We start from the raw sequence: 26,526 nt of genomic DNA on the forward strand, positions 1-26,526 counted from the left end.
TGCCCCTCCGACAGTGCAGCGCTCCCTCAGTACTGCCCCTCCGACAGTGCGGCGCTCCCTCAGTACTGCCCCTCCGACAGTGCGGCGCTCCCTCAGTACTGCCCCTCCGACAGTGCGGTGCTCCCTCAGTACTGCCCCTCCGACAGTGCGGCGCTCCCTCAGTACTGCCCCTCCGACAGTGCGGTGCTCCCTCAGTACTGCCCCTCCGACAGTGCGGCGCTCCCTCAGTACTGCCCCTTCGACAGTGCGGCACTCCTTCAGTACTGCCCCTCCGACAGTGCGGCGCTCCCTCAGTACTGCCCCTCCGACAGTGCGGCGCTCCCTCAGTACTGCCCCTCCGACGGTGCGGCGCTCCCTCAGTACTGCCCCTCCGACAGTGCGGTGCTCCCTCAGTACTGCCCCTCCGACAGTGCGGCGCTCCCTCAGTACTGCCCCTCCGACAGTGCGGCGCTCCCTCAGTACTGCCCCTCCGACAGTGCGGTGCTCCCTCAGTACTGCACTGGAGTGCCAGCCTGGATTATGTGCTCAAGTCTCTGGAGTGGGACTAGAACCCACAACCTTCTGACTCAGAGACAGGGAGAGAGAGAGAGTGTCCCACTGAGCCACAGCTGAAACACTGTAAAGATACAGCGCTATGCCACTGTGACAAGCAGTGCCCCATCCGTGTATGTAATCAGTGATTTGTATTTGTGTGGTAGTCAATTCCTGGATTGTCCTCCTCTCTGACTCTTGGACTGAACATTTTCCTTTTGACCTTCCTGTTGGCAGTTCTGGCTGGCGATGCGCTACCTGTCGGAGATGACGGATGAACAGACGCTGGTGATGTACAGCGGACACCCGCAGGGCCTATTCCCGAGCCCCCCGAACGCACCACGAGTCGTCATCACAAACGGCATGGTAAGAGAAACGTCCCCTCGCGCTGCCCAGAGCTGTGCATGCTGCAGGATTCCTGCCTTTACCACATTTGTCGACAAAAAAAGCTTTTCATTCTTTGTGTTGTCCCCGACTTCCCTCCTTTTTGCTTTGCCGATTAATTCAAGCTGTGCTGCCGGACTTGCTGTTTGATGCTGTCCTTCATCAGCTGCCGGCACCTCCCAAACCCACTCCCTCCACCACCGGCGTACAATGGCTGCAGTGTGGACCATCTACAAGATGCACTGCAGCAACTCGCCAAGGCTTCTTCCACAGCACCTCCCAAACCCGCCACCTCTTCCAACTAGGAGGACAAGGGCAGCAGGCGCATGGGAACACCACCACCTCCAAGTTCCCCTCCAAGTCACACACCATCCTGACTTGGAAATATATCGGCCGATCCTTCATCGTCGCTGGGTCAAAATCCTGGAACTCCCTCCCTAACAGCACTGTGGGAGCACCTTCACCACACGGACTGCAGCGGTTCAAGAAGGCGGCTCACCACCACCTTCTCAAGGGCAATTAGGGATGGGCAATAAATGCCGGCCTTGCCAGTGACGCCCACATTCCCTTCTCTCTCTCTGTCTCTCTTTCTCTGATTGTGTTTCTCTCTCAGTCTCTCTTTCTCTCTGTGTCTCTCTGTCTCTTTGTATCTCCCACTATCTCTCTCTCTTTCTCACTCTCTTTCTCTCTCTGTCTCTCTCTATCTCTCTGATGCGCACTCTCTTGCTCTCTTCCCTCTTTCTTTCGCTCTCCTCCCCATCCTATATCATTCACACTATTTTTCTCCATCTCCCTCTTTTCAGTCTCTTTTCTCGTTCCCTCATCCTTTTCTTTCTCACCATTTCTTTCTATTTCTCTGTCTCTCTTCTCCCGTTTCCTCGCTCTCTACTCTTTTCTCTGTTTCCCTCGAACCTTCACTCTTCCTCTCTTTCTTCCATCTCTCTTTCTGCCTCTCCTCTCCTCGACCTCCCTCTCTCTCTTTTCTCCTGAAAGACTTGTACTCCAGGATGTACTAACACCTGTTTCGTGTATCTGACATTCTTCCCTCTGCTATTTCCCGTTTAAAATGATCGGGATAAAGTCGACACTGTAACAGTGCAGAGAGGAATTCTGAGGGTGTTGCAAAGCACTGGTACGCTATCGTATCTCCAGCATCATTTCCCATCTCTGCTTTGTTCCCAACAGTTACGGGTGGAGGATTTCTCAGTCCGTAGGTACGGTGCAGGAGCGAGCTGGTGCCCCTCTGACTGATTCTCTCTTCACCTCTGTTACATTCCAGGTTATCCCGAACTACTCCTCGAGGGATGAGTACGAGAAGATGTTTGCCATGGGAGTGACCATGTAAGAGATTCCTGTCCCGTGATCCTCAAACATGATTTCAAGTCAAATTAACAGAATGTTGAGATCAGTAGCCCTGGCAAATGATATGTAGTGTCAGCCATGGCTCAGTGGGTCGCTCTCTCTCTCGCCTCTGAGTCAGAAGGTCGTGGGTTCAAGTCCCACTCCAGAGACTTGAGCACAAAATCTAGGCTGACACTCCAGTGCAGTACCGTGAGAGCGCCGCACTGTCAGAGGGGCAGTACTGAGGGAGCACCGCACTGTCAGAGGGGCAGTACTGAGGGAGCGCTGCACTGTCGGAGGGGCAGTACTGAGGGAGCACCACACTGTCGGAGGGTCAGTACTGAGGGAGCGCAACACTGTAGGAGGGACAGTACTGAGGGAGCGCTGCACTGTCAGAGGGGCAGTACTGAGGGAGTGCTGCACTGTCGGAGGGGCAGTGCTGAAGGAGTGCTGCACTGTCAGAGGGGCAGTACTGAGGGAGCGCCGCACTGTCGGAGGGGCAGTACCGAGGGAGCGCTGCACTGTCAGAGGGGTAGTACTGAGGGAGCACCACACTGTCGGAGGGGCAGTACTGAGGGAGCGCTGCACTGTCAGAGGGGCAGTACTGAGGGAGTGCTGCACTGTCGGAGGGGCAGTACTGAAGGAGTGCTGCACTGTCGGAGGGGCAGTACTGAGGGAGCGCCGCACTGTCGGAGGGGCAGTACCGAGGGAGCGCTGCACTGTGGGAGGGGCAGTACTGAGGGAGTGCTGCACTGTCGGAGGGGCAGTACTGAGGGAGCGCTGCACTGTGGGAGGGGCAGTACTGAGGGAGCGCCGCACTGTCGGAGGGGCAGTACTGAGGGAGCGCCGCACTGTCGGAGGGGCAGTACTGAGGGAGCGCTGCACTGTCAGAGGGGTAGTACTGAGGGAGCACCACACTGTCGGAGGGGCAGTACTGAGGGAGCGCTGTATTGTCGGCGGTGCCGACTTTCGGATAAGATGTTAAACCGAGGCCCAGTCTGCTCTCTCAGGTGGATGTAAAAGATCCCACGGTCACTATTTCAAAGATGAGCAGGGAAGTTCTCCCCAGTGTCCGGGGCCAATATTTATCCCTTACTCAAAATCACTAAAACAGATTATCTGGTCATGATCACATTGTAGTTTGTGGGAGCTTGCTGTGCGCAAATTGGCTGCCGCGTTTTCTACATTACAACAGTGACCACACTTCAAAAAGTACCGAGGCTGTGAAAGGCAATAAATAAATTTCTTTCTTGAATGAAATCTGCACGTGTCACAGACAGATTATTGAGGAAACACGATCTCCTGTGTGACTTATAGTTTCTTTAGATATTAGGATCCAGGACATCTTGAAACAGTGTCAACTTCTTCAAAAAATGACTTCAAAGGTCTAATTTATTAACCTGGGTTAAAGGGATTGTACGTTGCGTTGCCCTTTGACTTGTGACCTTCTGCCGCTGCATGCTTTAAGAACGATCCTTGACCCATGTACGCTGCCCCTTTAATCAGAAGGACCGTAAATAATGCTTCAAGGATTGTCAGCCACACCTGGGGTTAGTGTAACAGGTGGAAGCATTTAAAGGAATTACTCATAACTGTCTTATCTATACAATAAAGTGCCTCATATTTAAAGTGAAATAAATCATTTTATTTATTTAATGCCAAGATATTGAGTTAAAAAGAAAGCATACAGCTTCTCTGATAGTTGAAAGAAAGACATAAAAAGAGAACGAGAGAGAAAGAAAGAGAGAGAGAGAAAGAGAGAAAGAGAGAAAGAAAGAGAGGAAGAAAGAATTGCATTTCTATAGCGCCTTTCATGACCACCGGACGTCCCAAAGCGCTTTCAGACAATGAAGTACTTTTGAAGTGTAGTCACTGTTGCAATGTAGGAAACGTGGCTGCCAATTTGTGCACAGCAAGCTCCCACAAACAGCAATGAGATAATGACCAGCTGATGTGTTCTTGGGTGTTGGTTGAGGGATAGATATTGGCCCCAGGACCCCGGGGAGGGTTGCAGTGCCTGTTGTGGTTCTGGGCTAGTTTACGGGCAGCAGTCGTCCTCCGATCCTAGCCCAAGTGTGAACCTTCATGTGTAGGTCCAGCCCGTGAGTGCCGGAAGGCTATTCCACGAGGAGGGCATCACAATCACACCCAATGCGGTCCTCGCCCGCGAACCGCACACTCACACTCAATCATTCACACACTCACACACTCACACTCGCACACTCACACACTCACACTCACATTTGCACTCACACACTCGCACATGCACACTCACACACTCGCACACTCGCACACTCACACACTCACACAATCACATGTGCACACTTGCACACTCACACATTCACACACTCGCACATTTGCACACTCACACTCACACACACACTTGCACACACACACACTCACACACTCGCACACTTGCACACTCACACACTTGCACACTCACTCACGCACTCACTCGCACACTGACACACACACTCTCACACTCACTCACACACTCACACTCACACTCGCACACACACTCGCACGTACTCACTCACACACTTGCACACTCACACTCACACACTCATGCACTCACTCACACACTCGTACACTCACATTCACACTCACACTCACACACTCATATTCACACTCACACACACATACACTCACACACTCGCATACACTCACACTCACACACACACTCATGCACTCACTCACACTCACGCACTCGCTCACTCACACACTCACTCGCACACTCACACACTTACACTCGCACACTCACACACTCGCACTCACTCGCACACTCACACTCACGCTCACACTTGCACACTCGCACATTCACACACGCGCACATTTGCACACTCACACTCACACACACACTTGCACACTCACACACACACTCATACACTCGCACACTTGCACACTCACACACTTGCACACTCACACATTCACTCACGCACTCACTCGCACACTCACACACACTCTCACACTCACTCACACACTCACACTCGCACACACACTCACACACTCACTCACACATTTGCACACTCACACACTCACGCACTTACACCACTCGCACACTCACTCACACATTTGCACACTCACACACTCATGCACTTACACACTCGCACACTCACATTCACACTCACACACTCACATTCACACTCACACACACACACACTCGCATACACTCACACTCACACACACACTCACTCACACTCACGCACTCGCTCACTCACACACTCACTCGCACACTCACACACTTACACTCGCACACTCACACACTCACTTGCACACTCACACACTCACTCGCACACTCACGCTCACTCGCACACTCACACACTCACGTGCACACTCACACACTCACACTCGCACAATCGCACATTCACACACTCACACATTCACACTTGCACACACACACTCACACTCGCACACTTGCACGTTCCAGCAGGAGTCACTGGGTAGCTGCCAGGAATGGGAATGATGGGCGATGACTCCCCTCCTTACACCAGACCTGGCGCCGATGGGCCAATATCAGCACAGACCTGGGGACAGACCTGGGACCGGTCTGGGCTGAGTGTCTTTGTATCACACCAGGCAGCACCCTCACCCCTTGAGCTATCGGCAGAGGCTCGTGCCCAAATTCTCAGGATGTAAACAGTTGAACTAATTTGAGATTTTGCTTGGTTCCTCAGGTACGGGCAGATGACCGCAGGAAGCTACTGCTACATTGGGCCACAGGGAATCGTTCACGGCACTGTGGTAACACTGCTGCTCTTTGTACTCTGTCCAATCAAAGAAGGCTAATGGCATGTTGTCCTTTATCTCCAGAGAGGCTGGAAAACAAAGGGGTGGAAGTTACGTTACGGTTGTACAGAAGGTTACTCAGACCCCCTCTGGAGTCACTGGGTTCAGTTCTGGGCCCGCCCCTCAGGAAGGATAGATCGGCCTCGGAGGGGGAGCAGCGCAGATTCACCGGAATGATACCGGGTTCAATTACAAGGCCAAGTTGGCTCGCAGTCCCTTGAGCTTAGAAACTTGAGGGTGGATCTGATCGAAGTGTTAAAAATGTTAAAAGGATTCGATAGGTTAGAGAGAGAGAAACTATTTCCTCTGGTGGGGGGAGTCCAGAACAAGGGGGCATCACCTTAAAATTAGAGCCAGGCCGTTCAGGGGTGATGTCAGGAAGCACTTCTTCACACAAAGGGTGGTGGGAATCTGGAACAGCTCCCTCTACACTGTCCCATCAAACACTCCCAGGGCAGGTACAGCACGGGTTAGATACAGAGTAAAGCTCCCTCTACACTGTCCCATCAAACACTCCCAGGGCAGGTACAGCACGGGTTAGATACAGAGTAAAGCTCCCTCTACACTGTCCCATCAAACACTCCCAGGGCAGGTACAGCACGGGTTAGATACAGAGTAAAGCTCCCTCTACACTGTCCCATCAAACACTCCCAGGGCAGGTACAGCACGGGTTAGATACAGAGTAAAGCTCCCTCTACACTGTCCCATCAAACACTCCCAGGGCAGGTACAGCACGGGTTAGATGCAGAGTAAAGCTCCCTCTACACTGTCTCATCAAACACTCCCAGGGCAGGTACAGCACGGGTTAGATACAGAGTAAAGCTCCCTCTACACTGTCCCATCAAACACTCCCATGGCAGGTACAGCACGGGTTAGATACAGAGTAAAGCTCCCTCTACACTGTCCCATCAAACACTCCCAGGGCAGGTACAGCACGGGTTAGATACAGAGTAAAGCTCCCTCTACACTGTCCATCAAACACTCCCAGGGCGGGTACAGCACGGGTTAGATACAAAGTAAAGCTCCCTCTACACTGTCCCATCAAACACTCCCAGGGCAGGTACAGCACGGGGTTAGATACAGAGTTAAGCTCCCTCTACAGTGTTCCATCAAACGCTCCCAGGGCAGGTACAGCACAGGTTAGATACAGAGTAAAGCTCCCTCTGCACTGTCCCATCAAACACTCCCAGAGCAGGTACAGCACGGTTTAGATACAGAGTAAAGCTCCCTCTACACTGTCCCATCAAACACTCCCAGGGCAGGTACAGCACGGGTTAGATACAGAGTAAAGCTCCCTCTACACTGTCCCATCAAACACTCCCAGGGCAGGTACAGCACAGGTTAGATACAGAGTAAAGCTCCCTCTACACTGTCCCATCAAACACTCCCAGGGCAGGTACAGCACGGTTTAGATACAGAGTAGAGCTCCAACTGTCGCACATAATAGTGCATCTCAACCTGAACCCCAATAATGGCCCTGAAATTAGGATCGGGAGCTTGCCGTGCAAGCCCCCGATGTGCACTCACCCTGCGCGCCGACATCTGAAGCCCGGGCCTGCTCGCATTTCCTGTCACAGGCCCGGTTCAGATGTCGGCGCGATGTGCTTACCTGATCCAGCGGCGTAGTTAGTGCGATGTGCCGGCTGGGATCAGGTGAGCACTGTGCAGCCAATCAGGGGAGGGGAAACTCATTCATGAGTTTGACAGTAAGAGCTGTCAAACTCATGAGAAGTATGGGCTGCCAAAACACTACTTTAACTTTAAATAAAATTTTTAAAAACATCCCACTGATTATATTAACTATAAATAAGTTTAAAAAAATGTTTTAAACAATTAATCAATTTTTTGAAAAAAATAAATTTTTAAAAAATAGGCTCTAAAACTAAACTTACCTTACTGTAAATTCTTTAAAAATAATAAACCTGTGGAAAAAAAATGTCTACATTGTACTAAAAGCCCACTTACCTGTAAAACTAAATACTTACGTCTGGTTTCTCCACGCGTAAAAACCGGAGGCCTTTATACACACGCAACTCTGGGGAAAAAAAGGCATTTCACTGCGCACGCGCTGCCTGTGCATTCGCGCGCGTTCTGCCTCTTAACCCCTTGGGTCAGAGGACAGGAAATGCCGGTTTTCAGCGCATGCGCTGTGCATGCTGAAAACCGGCAATTCCTCCGGGCACACGCGTGAGTACCAGATTCAGATTCAGATTCAGATTCAGATTCGATTTATTTGCCATATGTAACAAGTACAATGGAATGCTTGTTCCCCGTCGGGACGCGTCAGCTATACATACAGCGCCGTCCTTACTCACGCGTTGTGCCCGGAATTACTGGGCCATTAGGTGAGTGCCCCTATTGCACCCACCTATTTCCCTCACTTTCATTCTCTGAGTGCTTAATGTTGGCCAGTTTTGTTCCATGGATTCCTGGAGCCAGAAATTCGGTTGCACATATCCCAGACTCATTCCCCATAGGTCCTTTTATGTCAATCCTGTCGTCCTATTTTTCTGGGATCGATACAAATCCCAGTTCCCAGAGCTGAAATCCGTGATAGTTCCTCCACATAACTGCACGATGTCAACAGTCAGACCCTGACTCAAATAATTGAGATTAGTTGCTTTAATTTATTTAGTTATTGGAGACACATGTGGTTAAGTTGGTCACATCTGTTCATCTTTATTTTTGTGATCCATTCTCAGGATTTTTATACTGCACCATCAATAAGACAGGTTTTGCTGAATGTAGAGCCCCCACATGCTACACAATCACTTTGACTCAGACACTCCTGGTCCATCATGTCCATGGGCAGTTTCAATGACTCTTTGTCATCGGCCCATTGAGCACACGTGGACACCCACCGAGGGTCAAGCGAGAGGTTATAGAATATGCGCAGAAAAAGCACCGGAGACCCAGCTGTTTACGTTCTTCAAAAAGGGGCCGTATCAATATCTGATTGTGAATTGGGAGTGCAGGTTATAGAGAATGTTACAGATTGAGATGATCAATTTATAAAAAGAAAGACTTACATTTCTCCAGCGCCTTGCGCAACCTCAGGACATCCCAAAGCGCTTCACAGCCAATGAAATATTTTTGCAGTGTAGTCACTGTTGTAATGTAGGAAACGCAGCAGCCAATAGTCACACAGCAAGGTCCCACAAACAGCAATGTGATAATGACCAGATAACCTGTTTTAGTGATGTTTGGTTGAGGGATAAATGTTGTCTCCAGGACACCGGGGAGAACCCCCCCTGCTCTTCTTCCAATAGTGGCCGTGGGATCTTTTACGTCCACCTGAGAGAGCAGACGGGGCCTTGGTTTAACGTCTCATCCGAAAGACGGCACCTCTGACAGTGCAGCGCTCCCTCAGTACTGCCCCTCCGACAGTGCAGCGTTCCCTCAGTACTGCCACTCCGACAGTGCGGCGCTCCCTCAGTACTGCCCCTCCGACAGTGCAGCGCTCCCTCAGTACTGCACCTCCGACAGTGCAGCGCTCCCTCAGTACTGCCACTCCGACAGTGCGGCGCTCCCTCAGTACTGCCCCTCCAACAGTGCAGCGCTCCCTCAGTACTGCCACTCCGACAGTGCGGCGCTCCCTCAGTACTGCCCCTCCGACAGTGCGGCGCTCCCTCAGTACTGCCCCTCCGACAGTGCGGCGCTCCCTCAGTACTGCCCCTCCGACAGTGCAGCGCTCCCTCAGTACTGCCCCTCCGACAGTGCGGCGCTCCCTCAGTACTGCCCCTCCGGCAGTGCGGCGCTCCCTCAGTACTGCCCCTCCAACAGTGCGGCGCTCCCTCAGTACTGCCCCTCCGACAGTGCGGCGCTCCCTCAGTACTGCCCCTCCGACAGTGCAGCGCTCCCTCAGTACTGCCCCTCCGACAGTGCGGCGCTCCCTCAGTACTGCCCCTCCGACAGTGCAGCGCTCCCTCAGTACTGCCCCTCCGACAGTGCGGCGCTCCCTCAGTACTGCCCCTCCGACAGTGCGGTGCTCCCTCAGTACTGCCCCTCCGACAGTGCAGCGCTCCCTCAGTACTGCCCCTCTGACAGTGCGGCGCTCCCTCAGTACTGCCCCTCCGACAGTGCGGCGCTCCCTCAGTACTGCACTGGACTGTCAGCCTAGATTTTTGTGCTCAAGTCTCTGAACCCACAACCTTCTGACTCAGAGGCGAGAGAGTGACCCACTGAGCCAGGGCTGATTTATTGAACTCAGGTTTCAGCTAACCGTGGTGTGAGCTGAACTCGTGATCTGCCAGGTTACTAGTTCAGTACCAGAACCACTATCTTCCACTGCTTCATTTATTTATCCAACTTTCCCATGGTTTCTGATGTTCTGATAATTCTCAATCCCACCTTCCCATCATATCCCTCAATCCCTTCTCTCTTCAGAATCACATTGAATTACCTCTTAACCCCTTGTCTGCTTAACTGACCTTCCCTCACTAAAGAACTTCATTGGCTGTGAAGCACTTTGGGATGTCCTGAGGTCATGAAAGGCGCTATATAAATGCAAGTTCTTTCTTTACTGTGTGACCTACATGTCTCCGGCCTCACAAATTGTGGTTGACTCTTAGAGTAACAAGGGATGAGCAATAAATGTGGCCACATCCCAAGATCAGATTGAGTGGATTGAAGAGCTGGAGTCTGTTTCTGTTCCAGCTGACAGTGTTGAATGCTGGCCGGCTCTACCTGGGCTCAGACGACCTAAGCGGCAAAGTGTTTGTGACGTCAGGACTGGGCGGAATGAGCGGGGCGCAGGCCAAGGCAGCGGCCATCATCAGCTGTGTGGGAGTGATAGCAGAGGTGAGTCCATTCCCCGCGCTTTGTGTCACCATCATACCGCCTAAGCCTGGTCTGAGAAAGTGTCAATAAAACTGGGAGGGATGGGGAGACGAGAAGGTTTCTTTCCTATCCAGGAGTAACCTTCCCTCCATTGACCTTCCCTCCATTGACCTTCCCTCCATTGACCTTCCCTCCATTGACCTTCCCTCCAATGACCTTCCCTCCAATGACCCTTCATCACAAAGACAGAAGTGGGGCTGGTCGCTCAGGATTGCACTGTGTTCAGATCCATTCAAACTTCCTCAGATAATGAGATGGTCTGTACCCACATGCAGCAAGACCCGGACAACATCCAGACTTGGGCTGATAAGTGGCGAGTAACATTCATGCACACAAGTGCCAGGCAATCACCATTTCCAATAGAGAGAGCCTAACCACCGCCCCTTGACATTCAACGACATTACCACCATCAAATCCCCCACCATCAACATCCTGGGGGTCACCATTGACCAGAAACTTAACTGGACCAGTCACAGAGGCTGGGTATTCTGCAGCAAGTGACTCACATCCTGACTCACCAAAGCCTTTCCATCACAAAAAGCACAAGTAAAGAGTGTGATGGAATACTCTCCACTTGCCTGGATGATTGCAGCTCCAACAACACTCAAGAAGCTCGACACCACCCAGGACAAAGCAGCCTGCTTGATTGGCACCCCATCCACCACCTTAAATATTCACTCCCTCCACCACTGGTGCACCGTGGCTGCAGTGTGTACCATCTACAAGATGCACTGCAGCAACTCGCCAAGGCTTCTTCAGCAGCACCTCCCAAACCCGCGATCTCTACCACCTAGAAGGACGAGGGCAGCAGGCGCATGGGAACACCACCACCTCCAAGTTCCCCTCCAAGTCACACACCATCCTGACTTGGACATATATCGGCCGCCCACATCCCGTGAACAAATAACAGTAAATAATCAGAGTGTGAATCTCTGCAGATATGAGGGGCGGTGTTCACGTCTTTGGTTGTTGAGGGGAGAGGTGTTTGGCATCGGAGAGGAAAACCTTTGGCAAAGTTTGAGAATGTTCCTCTTTCAACCGAAGCAGAGCAAAGTTGTCCTTTTGGATCGGAAGATAAGAATTATTGAGCAACTTCTGGCATTGAGATACAAGCTGCCCATTCACTCCTGAAAAACCACCGGGACAAGACCGTACAAGAACGTTCTAAAAACTGTTTTGACTCGTCTCAAAAATCAACAACAAACACACAGATTCTTTCATTGTGGCCAACTCCCTTCTGCAGTGAGCGAGTGAGTGGAAGGGACAACACAGCACCCACCGTGTCTGGCCCGAGGCTGCCTCCTCTTACTGTCGGCAATGGGAGAAGCTTTCAGACCAAAGGACAGGCAGAGTAACAGCAAAACGTGATGCTTAGCAACACACCGGGTGGGAGAATTCCGGTTACTGTGGCGGGGGGGGGGGGGGGCGGCGGAGGGGGGGGACACTCCAGTCAGGGAAGATTCTAGAAACCACTGGATCTCCGAGGCAAGTGTCAACTGGAAATTCAAGTCGCTTCTGTTTAACTCTCAGACCCCCCTGGGTCGGCCATTTTGTTTCTTGCCATGGTTACGAGCTCCAATATTACAGTGATAAATCTATTCAACCATTGGGAATGGATTTATTGCTGGGTTCCTAGCACTGAGCTGCTGAAATATACTGGGGTGGTAATTTCTCGGGATGGGGAGTTCTCCCCGTCGATTGGACAGAAGCCATCTGGAGTCACTGTGTTCAGATCTGGGCCCCGCCCCTCGGGAAGGATAGATCGGCCTCGGAGGGGGAGCAGCGCAGATTCACCAGACTGATACCGGGACTAAAAGGGTTAAATTACGAGGCCAGGTTGCACAGACTGGGCTTGTATTCCCTCGAGTTTAGAAGATCAAGGGGTGATCTGATCTTTACAATAATAAGCGGATTCGATAGTGTAGATACGGAAAAACTATAGCCTCTGGTGGGGGGAGTCCAAAACAAGGGGAATAAAATTCGAGCCAGGCCGTTCAGGATCGAAATCAGGAAGTACTTTTTCACACAAAGGGGAGTGGGAATCTGGAACTCTCCCTTCCAGAAGGCTGTGGATGATGAGGGTCAATTGGAGCTTTCAAGATTGAGATCGACTGATTTACTTGCTTAAAAACTGATATATCTCTAACCTTTTCTCGTTCTGATGAAGGGTCATTGACCTGAAACGGTGACTCTGTTTCTCGCTCCGCGGATGCTGCCCGACCTGCTGAGTGTTTCCAGCGTTTGCTGTTTATATTTCAGATTTTCAGTATCCGCGGTGTTTTGCTTTCGATGGATTTTTGTTGGGCCAGAGTATCCAGGGATATGGAGCGAAGGCGGGTAAATGGGGTTGAGGTGCAGATCAGCCCTGATCTGATTGAATGGCGGAGCAGGCTGGAGGGGCCGAATGGCCGACTCCTGTTGCTGCAATCACCGTGACATTAGCGGAAAGCAGGTTTGTGCGCGTAACGGGGTTTCCGCCCCAGCTACAGGTGCAGGGGGTGCAGGGGGAGGGCGGTGGGGCGGTGGGAGGGGTGCGGTCGGGACACCTCAGGTGAATATTATCCTCGACTGTCTTAAATAAACTTAAATAACAACAAGAGGGCAGAATGTCTTATCCCCTGGGGGACGGGGTGCAGAGTTCCGGGGTGGTGGTGAGGGTGGGGGGAACCTGGATCCAACAGATTTCCGCCCTTATGAAGTTACGATGAAAATAAACCATTCCCTTATAGAATCATAGCATGGTAACAACACAGAATGAGGCCATTCGGCCCGTCGAGCCCGTGCCGGCTCTCTGCAAGAGCACCTCAGCTAGTCCCACTCCCCCGCCCTTTCCCCGTAGCCCTGCAAATTCTTTTCCTTCAGGTACTTATCCAACTCCCTTTTGAAAGCTGTGATTGAATCTGCCTCCACCACCCTTTCAGGCAGTGAATTCCAGATCCTAACCACTCGCTGCGTAAAAAGTTTTTCCTCATGTTGCCTTTGGTTCTTTTGCCGATCACCTTAAATCTGTGTCCTCTGGTTCTCGACCCTTCCGCCAATGGGAACAGTTTCTCTCTATCTACTCTGACTCGACCCCTCATGATTTTGAACACCTCTATCTAATCTCCTCTCAACCTTCTCTGCTCCAAGGAGAACAACCCCAGCTTCTCCAGTCTATCCACGTAACTGAAGTCCCTCATCCCTGGAGCCATTCTTGTAAATCTTTTCTGCACCCTCTCTAAGGCCTTCACATCCTTCCTAAAGTGCGGTGCCCAGAATTGGACACAATACTCCAGTTGAGGCCGAACCAGTGTTTTATAAAGGTTCATCATAACTTCCTTGCTTTTGTACTCTGCCTCTATTTATGAAGCCCAGGATCCCGTGTGCTTTTTAACCCCTTTCTCAACCTGCCCTGCCACCTTCAATGATTTGTGCACATATACCCCCAGGTCCCTCTGTTCGTGCACCCCCTTTAGGATTGTACCCTTTAGTTTATATTGCCTCTCCTCATTCTTTCTACCAAAATGTATCACTTTGCACTTTTCTATGTTAAATTTCATCTGCCACGTGTCTGCCCATTTCACCAGCCTGTCTATGTCTTCTTGAAGTCTATCACTATCCTCCTCACTGTTCACTATACTTCCAAGTTTTGTGTCATCTGCAAATTTTGAAATTGTGCCCTGTACACCCAAGTCTATGTCATTAATATATATCAAGAAAAGCAGTGGTCCCAGTACCGACCCCTGGGGAACACCACTGTATACCTTCCTCCAGTCCGAAAAACAACCGGGTGACCCGAGCTTCCGGTCGCCTGTCATTTCAATTCACCGCTCCATTCCCACTCAGACCTCACCGTCTGCGACCTCTTGCATTGTTCCACGGAAACTCAGCGTAAACTCGAGGAACAGCACCTCATCTTCCGATTAGGTACTTTACAGCCTTCCGGACTCAATATCGAGTTCAACAATTTCAGATCATAACCTCGGCCCCTATTACATTTTTATATATTTTATCCACACTTTTGGTTTGTTCCTTTTCCTTTCTCTCTCTCCCACACGGCAGCTGTCTCTCACTCTGCCAGCGCATTTCACACTTCATCTAGAGCCGTCCTTTGTCTGTTTCTTTACCTGTCCGATTACCATCTCGTCTCACCTTGAATATCTCTTAATGTCTCTTCACTGCCCACAGACCTTCCCTTTTGTTCTTTCATCACCTCCCCCATTTCCCAGCCCCCAAACTGACTTTTGTTTCATTTCCTGCCTTTTTTTCTCAGTTCTGTAGAAGGGTTTTGACCCGAAACGTTGACTCTATGGCCTAGAAATTCAGTTGCGTTTGCGGCCACTTATTGGCTATAAAGTGGTTTGCGCCTGAAGTTTTTTATCGCCCGAAATTCAGATGGACCCTAACATCGGCGTTAGCCGGTAGCGCCGCGCCGGCACTGATGACGTCATCGGTGTGCGCAGCGCCCCGGTTGCAATGCTATTCCGGCCCGATGGCCAAATTCAGTTGCGGTCGCCTCACCCGTGGCAGCCGCAAACAGCGTTTGTGAAACGGGGTCTTGCAGCTCCGAAAGGCCGGCGCATAAAGGTGGAGCGGCGGCCGGCCGCTTTCCCGGCGGCCGCCTGCCCGCACCTCCCTCCCCGGACTCCTGCACCACCCCCCCACGGCATTGATGTCTGAGTCCCGCGAGCCCGGCACTTCTCCGTGGTGCCGGGCTCATTTGCCGGGGGAATCCACCGGCGATCTGACGGCTGCAGGCAGCTCCTCCTTAAGAGAAGGAGGAGGCCTGCAGTACCCCAGCCTGCCGCACCGCATCGGGTGCCGCAGCGGGAGCTGGACGCCTGAAAGCGACATTCATCGCCCCTAGCGAGGCGGCCAAACCCTGCAATAGCGCCTGCCGCCGTCTTGGCCCGTCGCAACTGAATTTTAGGTGGGCGCTACGGGAATCCTGGCGAGCGCAAAATTTCGGGCGCAAAATACCTGGCGGGGCCATACCGAATTTCTAGGCCTATTTTTCTCTCCACGAATGTTGCCTGGCCTGCTGAGTTTTTCCAGCATTTTCTGTTGTTATTTCGTTCACCACTACTCTCTGTTTCCTGTCACTTAGCCAATTCCGTATCCATGCTGCCACTGTCCCTTTTATTCCATGGGCTTCAACTTTGCTGGCAAGCCTATTATGTGGCACTTTATCAAACGCCTTTTGGAAATCCATGTACACCACGTCAACCGCATTGCCCTCATCAACCCTCTCTGTTACCTCATCAAAAAATTCGATCACGTTAGTTAAACATGATTTGCCTTTAACAAATCTGTGTTGGCTTTCCTTAATTAATCTACACGTGTCCAAGTGACTATTAACTTTGTCCCTGATTATAATTTCTAAAAGCTTCCTCACTACCGAGGTTAAACTGACTGGCCTGTAGTTGCTGGGTTTATCTTTACACCCTTTTTTGAACAAGGGTGTAACATTTGCAATTCTCCAGTCCTCTGGTACCACCCCCATTTCTAAGGAGGATTGGAAGCTTACGGCCAGTACCTCCACAATTTCCTCCTTAACCTCCCTCAGCATCCTAGGATGCATCCTATCCAGTCCTGGTGACTGATCTACTTTAAGTACAGCCAGCCTTTCTAGTACCTCCTCTTTATCAAATTTTTATCCCATCCAGTATCTCAACTACCTCCTCTTTCACTATGACTTTGACAGCATCTTCCTCCTTGGTGAAGACAGATGCAAAGTACTCATTTAGTGCCTCAGCCACACCCTCTGCCTCCATGCATAGGTCTCCTTTTTGTCCCTAATCATAGAAACTAGGAGCAGGAGTAGGCCATTCGGCCCTTCGAGCCTGCTCTGCCATTCAACGAGATCATGGCTGATCATCCAAACCCTAGCACCTGGTCCCTACACCGACAGCCATCCCACCCAAGCCCTATCCCCGTAACCCCGTAACCCCACGTATTTAATCCCCCCTAACACTAAGGGCCAATTTTTTTTATTTTTTATCATGGCCAATCAACCTAACCCGCACATTTTTGGACTGTGGGAGGAAACCGGAGCACCCGGAGGAAACCCACGCAAACACAGGGAGAATGTGCAAACTCCACACAGACAGTCACCCGAGGCCGGATTTGAACCCGGGTCCCTGGCGCTGTGAGACAACAGTGCTAACCACTATGCCACCGTGTTGCCCACCCCTCCTCTTACTAACCATTACTATTTATATGCCTATAGAAGACTTTTGAATTCCCTTTTATGTTGGCTGCCAATCTATTCTCAGACTCTCTCTTTGCCCCTCTTATTATCTTTTTCACTTCCCCTCTGAACTTTTTATATTTAGCCTGGTTCTCACTTGTATTCTCAACCTGACATCTGTCATACGGGCTCTTTTTCTGCTTCATCTTACTCTCTATCTCTTTTGTCATCCAGGGAGCTCTGGCTTTAGTTGCTCTACCTTTCCCCCTCGTGGGAATGTACCTCGACTGTACCCGAACCATCTCCTCTTTAAAGGCAGCCCATTGTTCGATTACAGTTTTGCCTGCCAATCTTTGATTCCAATTTACCCGGGCCAGATCCGTTCTCAACCCACTGAAATTGACCTTCCTCCAGTTAAGTATTTTTACACTAGATTGCTCGCTGTCCTTTTCCATAGCTAATCTAAACCTTATGATACGATGATCACTGTTAGTGACCTCCTCAAAAAAATTCAACTGAATTAGTCAGCCAGGAAATACCTTTTAAGAAAGTCATACATTGAATTACACAGAATGTACAGCACAGGAAGAGCCCATTCGGCCCCACTGCTCCGTGCCAGTGTTTCTGCTCCACACCAGCCTCCTCCCACCCTCTTCATCTCACCCCATCACCGTATCCTTCTATTCCTTTCTCCCTCATGTGTTTATCCAGCTTCCCCTTAAATGTATCTCTGCTCTTCGCCTCAACCACTCCCTGTGGTAGCGAGTTCCGCATTCTCACCACTCTCTGGGTAAAGAAGTTTCTCCTGAATTCCCCATTGGATTTATTAGTGACTATCTTACATTGATGGCCCCTAGTTTTGATCCCGCCCAAAAACAAGCGCAGCACTAGGGGCCGTAAATATAGAGACTCTCTCTGATCAGCTCATATTGACGCCGTCACTTTATCTCCAATGACAGATTCTAGTCATTCAGCAGCAGCAGAACCGTCGCCAGCACCTGCCGGCCGTGAAAATGGGAGTGGAGGTTCTGGCCTGAAACTGTTGAACTCGATGTTGAGTCCGGAAGTCTGTAAAGTGCCTAATCGAAAGATGAGGTGCTGTTCCTCGAGCTTCCGTTCGATCAGGTACTTTACAACCTCCTGAACTCAACACCGAGTTCAACAGTTTCAGATCATAACCACCGCTCCCATTCTCCCAGACAGCAGGTGCTGGCGATCGTCCTGCTTTTGTCATTTACAGCTGCTCTGGACCCATCTTTAGTTTCTTTACTTGTCCCATTACCATCCCCATGTTCTTGCACCTTCATCCCTTTTGTCATTTAATCTCTCCTGCCCTCCATCCTATCACAGACCTTCCCTTTTGTTCTTTCCTCCCCTCCCCCCTCTCCCGGCCCCCACACTTGCTTAAAAACCTGTTCTATCTCCAGCTTTTCCAGTTCTGACGAAGGGTCATCAGCCTGAAATGTTAACTCGGTTTCTCTCTCCACAGATGCTGCCTGACCTGCTGAGTGTTTCCAGCATTTTCTGTTTTTATTTCAGGTTTGCAGTATCCGCAGTATTTGGCTGGTGTTTTAGAGGTTCCTAGTGTTCTAGCGCTTAAAGCACCGTAACAAGGGGTGGTTGAGTGATGTCAGTAACTGTAAAAATGCATCCGATCGGGGGGGTTTGTGGCAAATCCAACGGGCCCACGCGTGAGTACACCGTCCGTACTCACACGTTGGGACCGGAATTACTGGCCCACTATAATGCCCCGCCCGTTTAATGAGAACCATGGGGACCCAGAGAATCTATTTGATTGGGTGGAAGTAACCTGTCAAATTAACTCTTTCAATCAACCTTCTCTTGCCAGGTTGACGAGGTGGCTCTAAAGAAACGACACCAACAAGGCTGGTTAATGCAGATCACCAACAGCTTGGATCAGTGCATAGCCCAAATCAGGTACCACCCACCCTCGCCCCGTCTCCTTCAACCCCACCCACCCACCCTCTCCCCGTCTCCTTCAACCCCACCCACCCTCTCCCCGCATCCTCCAACCTCACCCACCCACCCTCTCCCCGTCTCCTTCAACCCCACCCACCCTCTCCCCGTCTCCTTCAACCCCACCCACCCACCCTCTCCCCGTATCCTTCAACCCCACCCACCCTCTCCCCGTCTCCTTCAACCCCACCCACCCTCTCCCCGTCTCCTTCAACCCCACCCACCCTCTCCCCGTCTCCTTCAACCCCACCCACCCTCTCCCCGTCTCCTTCAACCCCACCCACCCTCTCCCCGTATCCTCCAACCGCACCCACCCTCTCCCCGTCTCCTTCAACCCCACCCACCCTCTCCCCGTCTCCTTCAACCCCACCCACCCTCTCCCCGTCTCCTTCAACCCCACCCACCCACCCTCTCCCCGTATCCTTCAACCCCACCCACCCTCTCCCCGTCTCCTTCAACCCCACCCACCCTCTCCCCGTCTCCTTCAACCTCACCCACCCACCCTCTCCCCGTCTCCTTCAACCTCACCCACCCACCCTCTCCCCGTCTCCTTCAACCCCACCCACCCTCTCCCCGTCTCCTTCAACCCCACCCACCCTCTCCCCGTCTCCTTCAACCCCACCCACCCTCTCCCCGTCTCCTTCAACCCCACCCACCCACCCTCGCCCCGTCTCCTTCAACCCCACCCACCCACCCTCTCCCCGTATCCCCCAACCCCACCCACCCTCTCCCCGTCTCCTTCAACCCCACCCACCCTCTCCCCGTCTCCTTCAACCCCACCCACCCTCTCCCCGTCTCCTTCAACCCCACCCACCCTCTCCCCGTCTCCTTCAACCCCACCCACCCACCCTCGCCCCGTCTCCTTCAACCCCACCCACCCACCCTCTCCCCGTATCCCCCAACCCCACCCACCCTCTCCCCGTATCCTTCAACCCCACCCACCCTCGCCCCATATCCTTCAACCCCACCCACCCTCTCCCCGTATCCTTCAATCCCACCCACCCTCTCCCCGTCTCCTTCAACCCCACCCACCCTCTCCCCGTCTCCTTCAACCTCACCCACCCACCCTCTCCCCGTATCCCCCAACCCCACCCACCCACCCTCTCCCCGTATCCCCCAACCCCACCCACCCTCTCCCCGTCTCCTTCAACCCCACCCACCCTCTCCCCGTATCCTTCAACCCCACCCACCCTCTCCCCGTCTCCTTCAACCCCACCCACCCTCTCCCCGTCTCCTTCAACCCCACCCACACTCTCCCCGTCTCCTTCAACCCCACCCACCCTCGCCCCGTCTCCTTCAACCCCACCCACCCACCCTCTCCCCGTCTCCTTCAACCCCACCCACCCTCTCCCCGTCTCCTTCAACCCCACCCACCCTCTCCCCGTCTCCTTCAACCCCACCCACCCACCCTCTCCCCGTCTCCTTCAACCCCACCCACCCTCTCCCCGTCTCCTTCAACCCCACCCACCCTCTCCCCGTCTCCTTCAACCCCACCCACCCTCTCCCCGTATCCCCCAACCCCACCCACCCTCTCCCCGTCTCCTTCAACCTCACCCACCCTCTCCCCGTCTCCTTCAACCCCACCCACCCTCTCCCCGTCTCCTTCAACCCCACCCACCCTCTCCCCGTCTCCTTCAACCTCACCCACCCTCTCCCCGTCTCCTTCAACCCCACCCACCCTCTCCCCGTCTCCTTCAACCCCACCCACCCTCTCCCCGTATCCCCCAACCCCACCCACCCTCTCCCCGTCTCCTTCAACCCCACCCACCCTCTCCCCGTCTCCTTCAACCCCACCCACCCTCTCCCCGTCTCCTTCAACCCCACCCACCCTCTCCCCGTCTCCTTCAACCCCACCCACCCTCTCCCCGTCTCCTTCAACCCCACCCACCCACCCTCTCCCCGTCTCCTTCAACCCCACCCACCCTCTCCCCGTCTCCTTCAACCCCACCCACCCACCCTCTCCCCGTCTCCTTCAACCCCACCCACCCACCCTCTCCCCGTATCCTTCAACCTCACCCACCCACCCTCTCCCCGTCTCCTTCAACCCCACCCACCCACCCTCGCCCCGTATCCTTCAACCCCACCCACCCTCTCCCCGTCTCCTTCAACCCCACCCACCCTCTCCCCGTCTCCTTCAACCCCACCCACCCTCTCCCCGTATCCTTCAACCCCACCCACCCTCTCCCCGTATCCTTCAACCCCACCCACCCTCTCCCCGTATCCTCCAACCCCACCCACCCTCTCCCCGTATCCTTCAACCTCACCCACCCTCTCCCCGTATCCTCCAACCCCACCCACCCTCTCCCCGTATCCTTCAACCCCACCCACCCTCTCCCCGTCTCCTTCAACCCCACCCACCCACCCTCGCCCCATATCCTTCAACCCCACCCACCCTCTCCCCGTCTCCTTCAACCCCACCCACCCTCTCCCCGTCTCCTTCAACCCCACCCACCCTCTCCCCGTCTCCTTCAACCCCACCCACCCTCTCCCCGTCTCCTTCAACCCCACCCACACTCTCCCCGTCTCCTTCAACCCCACCCACCCTCGCCCCGTCTCCTTCAACCCCACCCACCCACCCTCTCCCCGTCTCCTTCAACCCCACCCACCCTCTCCCCGTCTCCTTCAACCCCACCCACCCTCTCCCCGTCTCCTTCAACCCCACCCACCCACCCTCTCCCCGTCTCCTTCAACCCCACCCACCCTCTCCCCGTCTCCTTCAACCCCACCCACCCTCTCCCCGTCTCCTTCAACCCCACCCACCCTCTCCCCGTATCCCCCAACCCCACCCACCCTCTCCCCGTCTCCTTCAACCTCACCCACCCTCTCCCCGTCTCCTTCAACCCCACCCACCCTCTCCCCGTCTCCTTCAACCCCACCCACCCTCTCCCCGTCTCCTTCAACCTCACCCACCCTCTCCCCGTCTCCTTCAACCCCACCCACCCTCTCCCCGTATCCTTCAACCCCACCCACCCTCTCCCCGTCTCCTTCAACCCCACCCACCCTCTCCCCGTCTCCTTCAACCCCACCCACCCTCTCCCCGTATCCCCCAACCCCACCCACCCTCTCCCCGTCTCCTTCAACCCCACCCACCCTCTCCCCGTCTCCTTCAACCCCACCCACCCTCTCCCCGTCTCCTTCAACCCCACCCACCCTCTCCCCGTCTCCTTCAACCCCACCCACCCTCTCCCCGTCTCCTTCAACCCCACCCACCCTCTCCCCGTCTCCTTCAACCCCACCCACCCTCTCCCCGTCTCCTTCAACCCCACCCACCCTCTCCCCGTCTCCTTCAACCCCACCCACCCTCTCCCCGTCTCCTTCAACCCCACCCACCCACCCTCTCCCCGTCTCCTTCAACCCCACCCACCCACCCTCTCCCCGTATCCTTCAACCTCACCCACCCACCCTCTCCCCGTCTCCTTCAACCCCACCCACCCACCCTCGCCCCGTATCCTTCAACCCCACCCACCCTCTCCCCGTCTCCTTCAACCCCACCCACCCTCTCCCCGTCTCCTTCAACCCCACCCACCCTCTCCCCGTATCCTTCAACCCCACCCACCCTCTCCCCGTATCCTTCAACCCCACCCACCCTCTCCCCGTATCCTCCAACCCCACCCACCCTCTCCCCGTATCCTTCAACCTCACCCACCCTCTCCCCGTATCCTCCAACCCCACCCACCCTCTCCCCGTATCCTTCAACCCCACCCACCCTCTCCCCGTCTCCTTCAACCCCACCCACCCACCCTCGCCCCATATCCTTCAACCCCACCCACCCTCTCCCCGTATCCTTCAACCCCACCCACCCTCTCCCCGTATCCTTCAACCCCACCCACCCACCCTCGCCCCATATCCTTCAACCCCACCCACCCTCTCCCCGTCTCCTTCAACCCCACCCACCCACCCTCGCCCCATATCCTTCAACCCCACCCACCCTCTCCCCGTATCCTTCAACCCCACCCACCCACCCACCCTCGCCCCATATCCTTCAACCCCACCCACCCTCTCCCCGTATCCTTCAACCCCACCCACCCTCTCCCCGTCTCCTTCAACCCCACCCACCCACCCTCTCCCCGTATCCTTCAACCCCACCCACCCTCTCCCCGTCTCCTTCAACCCCACCCACCCACCCACCCTCGCCCCATATCCTTCAACCCCACCCACCCTCTCCCCGTATCCTTCAACCCCACCCACCCTCTCCCCGTATCCTTCAACCCCACCCACCCTCTCCCCGTATCCTTCAACCCCACCCACCCACCCTCGCCCCATATCCTTCAACCTCACCCACCCTCTCCCCGTATCCTTCAACCTCACCCACCCTCTCCCCGTATCCTTCAACCCCACCCACCCTCGTCCCATATCCTTCAACCCCACCCACCCTCTCCCCGTATCCTTCAACCCCACCCACCCTCTCCCCGTATCCTTCAACCCCACCCACCCACCCTCGCCCCATATCCTTCAACCTCACCCACCCTCTCCCCGTATCCTTCAACCTCACCCACCCTCTCCCCGTATCCTTCAACCTCACCCACCCTCTCCCCGTATCCTTCAACCCCACCCACCCTCTCCCCGTATCCTTCAACCTCACCCACCCTCTCCCCGTATCCTTCAACCTCACCCACCCTCTCCCCGTATCCTCCAACCCCACCCACCCTCTCCCCGTATCCTTCAACCCCACCCACCCTCTCCCCGTATCCTTCAACCTCACCCACCCTCTCCCCGTATCCTCCAACCCCACCCACCCTCTCCCCGTATCCTTCAACCCCACCCACCCTCTCCCCGTATCCTTCAACCCCACCCACCCTCGCCCCGTATCCTTCAACCCCACCCACCCTCTCCCCGTATCCTTCAACCCCACCCACCCACCCTCTCCCCGTCTCCTTCAACCCCACCCACCCACCCTCTCCCCGTATCCTTCAACCCCACCCGCCCTCTCCCCGTATCCTTCAACCTCACCCACCCTCTCCCCGTCTCCTTCAACCTCACCCACCCTCTCCCCGTATCCTTCAACCCCACCCACCCTCTCCCCGTATCCTTCAACCTCACCCACCCTCTCCCCGTATCCTTCAACCCCACCCACCCACCCTCGCCCCATATCCTTCAACCTCACCCACCCTCTCCCCGTATCCTTCAACCCCACCCACCCTCTCCCCGTATCCTTCAACCCCACCCACCCTCTCCCCGTATCCTTCAACCCCACCCACCCTCGCCCCATATCCTTCACCCCCACCCACCCTCTCCCCGTATCCTTCAACCTCACCCACCCTCTCCCCGTATCCTTCAACCCCACCCACCCTCTCCCCGTATCCTTCAACCCCACCCACCCTCTCCCCGTATCCTTCAACCCCACCCACCCACCCTCTCCCCGTCTCCTTCAACCCCACCCACCCTCTCCCCGTCTCCTCCAACCCCACCCACCCTCTCCCCGTATCCTTCAACCCCACCCACCCTCTCCCCGTCTCCTTCAACCCCACCCACCCTCTCCCCATATCCTTCAACCCCACCCACCCTCTCCCCGTATACTTCAACCGCACCCACCCTCTCCCCATATCCTTCAACCCCACCCACCCTCTCCCCGTCTCCTTCAACCCCACTCACCCTCTCCCCGTATACTTCAACCGCACCCACCCTCTCCCCATATCCTTCAACCCCACCCGCCCTCTCCCCGTCTCCTTGAACCCCACCCACCCACCCTCTCCCCGTATCCTCCAACCCCACCCACCCGCCCTCTCCCCATATCCTCCAACCCCACCCACCCACCCTCTCCCCGTATCCCCCAACCCCACCCACCCACCCTCTCCCCGTATCCCCCAACCCCACCCACCCTCTCCCCGTATCCTTCAACCCCACCCACCCTCTCCAAATGGGCTTCAAACGGACGAACCAATACAGTTCACCAGATTTAGACCGGTGCAATATCGAGCGACTGGCAGCAAGGTGAGTCCTGGGGGAATGGGGGGGGGGGTGTGTTCGCGATCGCAGCGTCTGTGGGGGGGGGGGGATCATGGGGCTGCAGCTGCCTAGGTATTTTCTGTGGAGCCCAGATGTTCATTCTTGCCCCACAAGAATAATTTAAAACTGACCTTTTTGGGGCCAGTCATTCTGTGCCGACAGTTAAACGGGTCAGAGAGAGCGCGGCGCAGTCGGGGTCTTACATACGTCACGGGACGCTGCCCACTCAACGGAAGGCCCTTTTTAAAATGGCGGCAGTCGGAGCCTCGTCATTAACGGGTCAGTCGACTGACCGACCGACTCCATTTTGAGGCAGTTAGCGCCTCGTTATCGCCGATCATGCCAAGTTTAAGTTGACCCTCCCGTCCTTCGGTCCTACCCCACTCCGGCCATCTCTTGACCCCATTCACATTCCCTCCTTCAACGTCCTTCCGTGGAAACTTATTCCACACCTGGACTTCACTTCTTCTAAAAGAAAAGCTTTGCCTGAACTGTTCCCTTATTCCCACTCCGGAAACTTGAGCACAAAAATCTAGGCGGACACTCCAGTGCAGTACTGAGGGAGCGCCGCACTGTTGGAGGGGCAGTGATGAGGGAGGGCGGCACTGTCGGAGGGGCAGTACTGAGGGAGTGCTGCACTGTCGGAGGGGCAGTACTGAGGGAGCGCCGCACTGTTGGAGGGGCAGTGATGAGGGAGGGCGGCACTGTCGGAGGGGCAGTACTGAGGGAGTGCTGCACTGTCGGAGGGGCAGTACTGAGGGAGTGCTGCACTGTCGGAGGGGCAGTGATGAGGGAGCGCTGCACTGTCGGGGGGCAGTACTGAGGGAGTGCTGCACTGTCGGAGGGGCAGTGATGAGGGCGCGCTGCACTGTCGGAGGGGCAGTACTGAGGGAGAGCTGCACTGTCGGAGGGGCAGTACTGAGGGAACGCTGCACTGTCGTAGGGGCAGTACTGAGGGAGCGCTGCACTGTCGGAGGGGCAGTACTGAGGGAGTGCTGCATTGTCACGGGGCAGTGATAAGGGAGTGCTGCACTGTCGCAGGTGCAGTACTGAGGGAGTGCTGCACTGTCGGAGGGGCAGTACTGAGGGAGTGCTGTACTGTCGGAGGGGCAGTACTGAGGGAGCGCCGCACTGTCGGAGGGGCAATACTGAGGGAGCGCCGCACTGTCGGAGGGGCAGTACTGAGGGAGCACTGCACTGTCGGAGGGGCAGTACTGAGGGAGTGCTGCACTCTCGGAGGGGCAGTACTGAGGGAGCACTGCACTGTCGGAGGGGCAGTACTGAGGGAGTGCTGCACTGTCGGAGGGGTGGTACTGAGGGAGCGCCGCACTGTCGGAGGGGCAGTACTGAGGGAGCGCTGCACTGTCGGAGGGGCAGTACTGAGGGAGCGCTGCACTGTCGGAGGGGCAGTACTGAGGGAGCGCTGCACTGTCGGAGGGGCGGTACTGAGGGAGTGCTGCACTCTCGGAGGGGCAGTGCTGAGGGAGCGCCGCACTGTCGGAGGGGCAGTAGTAAGGAGCGCTGCAAACATGCTTTTCGATTTATTAAGCTGT

The 26,526-nt window shown here is 54.7% G+C and overlaps 1 protein-coding gene across 2 annotated transcripts in view; it reads left to right on the plus strand.

Annotated features, from left to right (window-relative positions):
* uroc1 (urocanate hydratase 1) overlaps window positions 1–26,526 on the plus strand; it is a 183,088-nt gene that overhangs the window by 52,924 nt on the left and 103,638 nt on the right. For both annotated transcript variants that reach the window (XM_086002151.1, XM_086002152.1), the window contains exons 5-9: window positions 769–897; window positions 2,195–2,256; window positions 5,931–5,997; window positions 10,699–10,842; window positions 18,900–18,988. In XM_086002151.1, coding sequence (XP_085858277.1) covers window positions 769–897; window positions 2,195–2,256; window positions 5,931–5,997; window positions 10,699–10,842; window positions 18,900–18,988 — 491 coding nt within the window. The remainder of the gene's footprint in view (window positions 1–768; window positions 898–2,194; window positions 2,257–5,930; window positions 5,998–10,698; window positions 10,843–18,899; window positions 18,989–26,526) is intronic.

The sequence above is a fragment of the Somniosus microcephalus genome, chromosome 11 (assembly GCF_052327205.1).
Source record: "Somniosus microcephalus isolate GS21.2 chromosome 11, FLI_Smic_1.0, whole genome shotgun sequence".
NCBI lineage: Eukaryota > Metazoa > Chordata > Chondrichthyes > Squaliformes > Somniosidae > Somniosus > Somniosus microcephalus.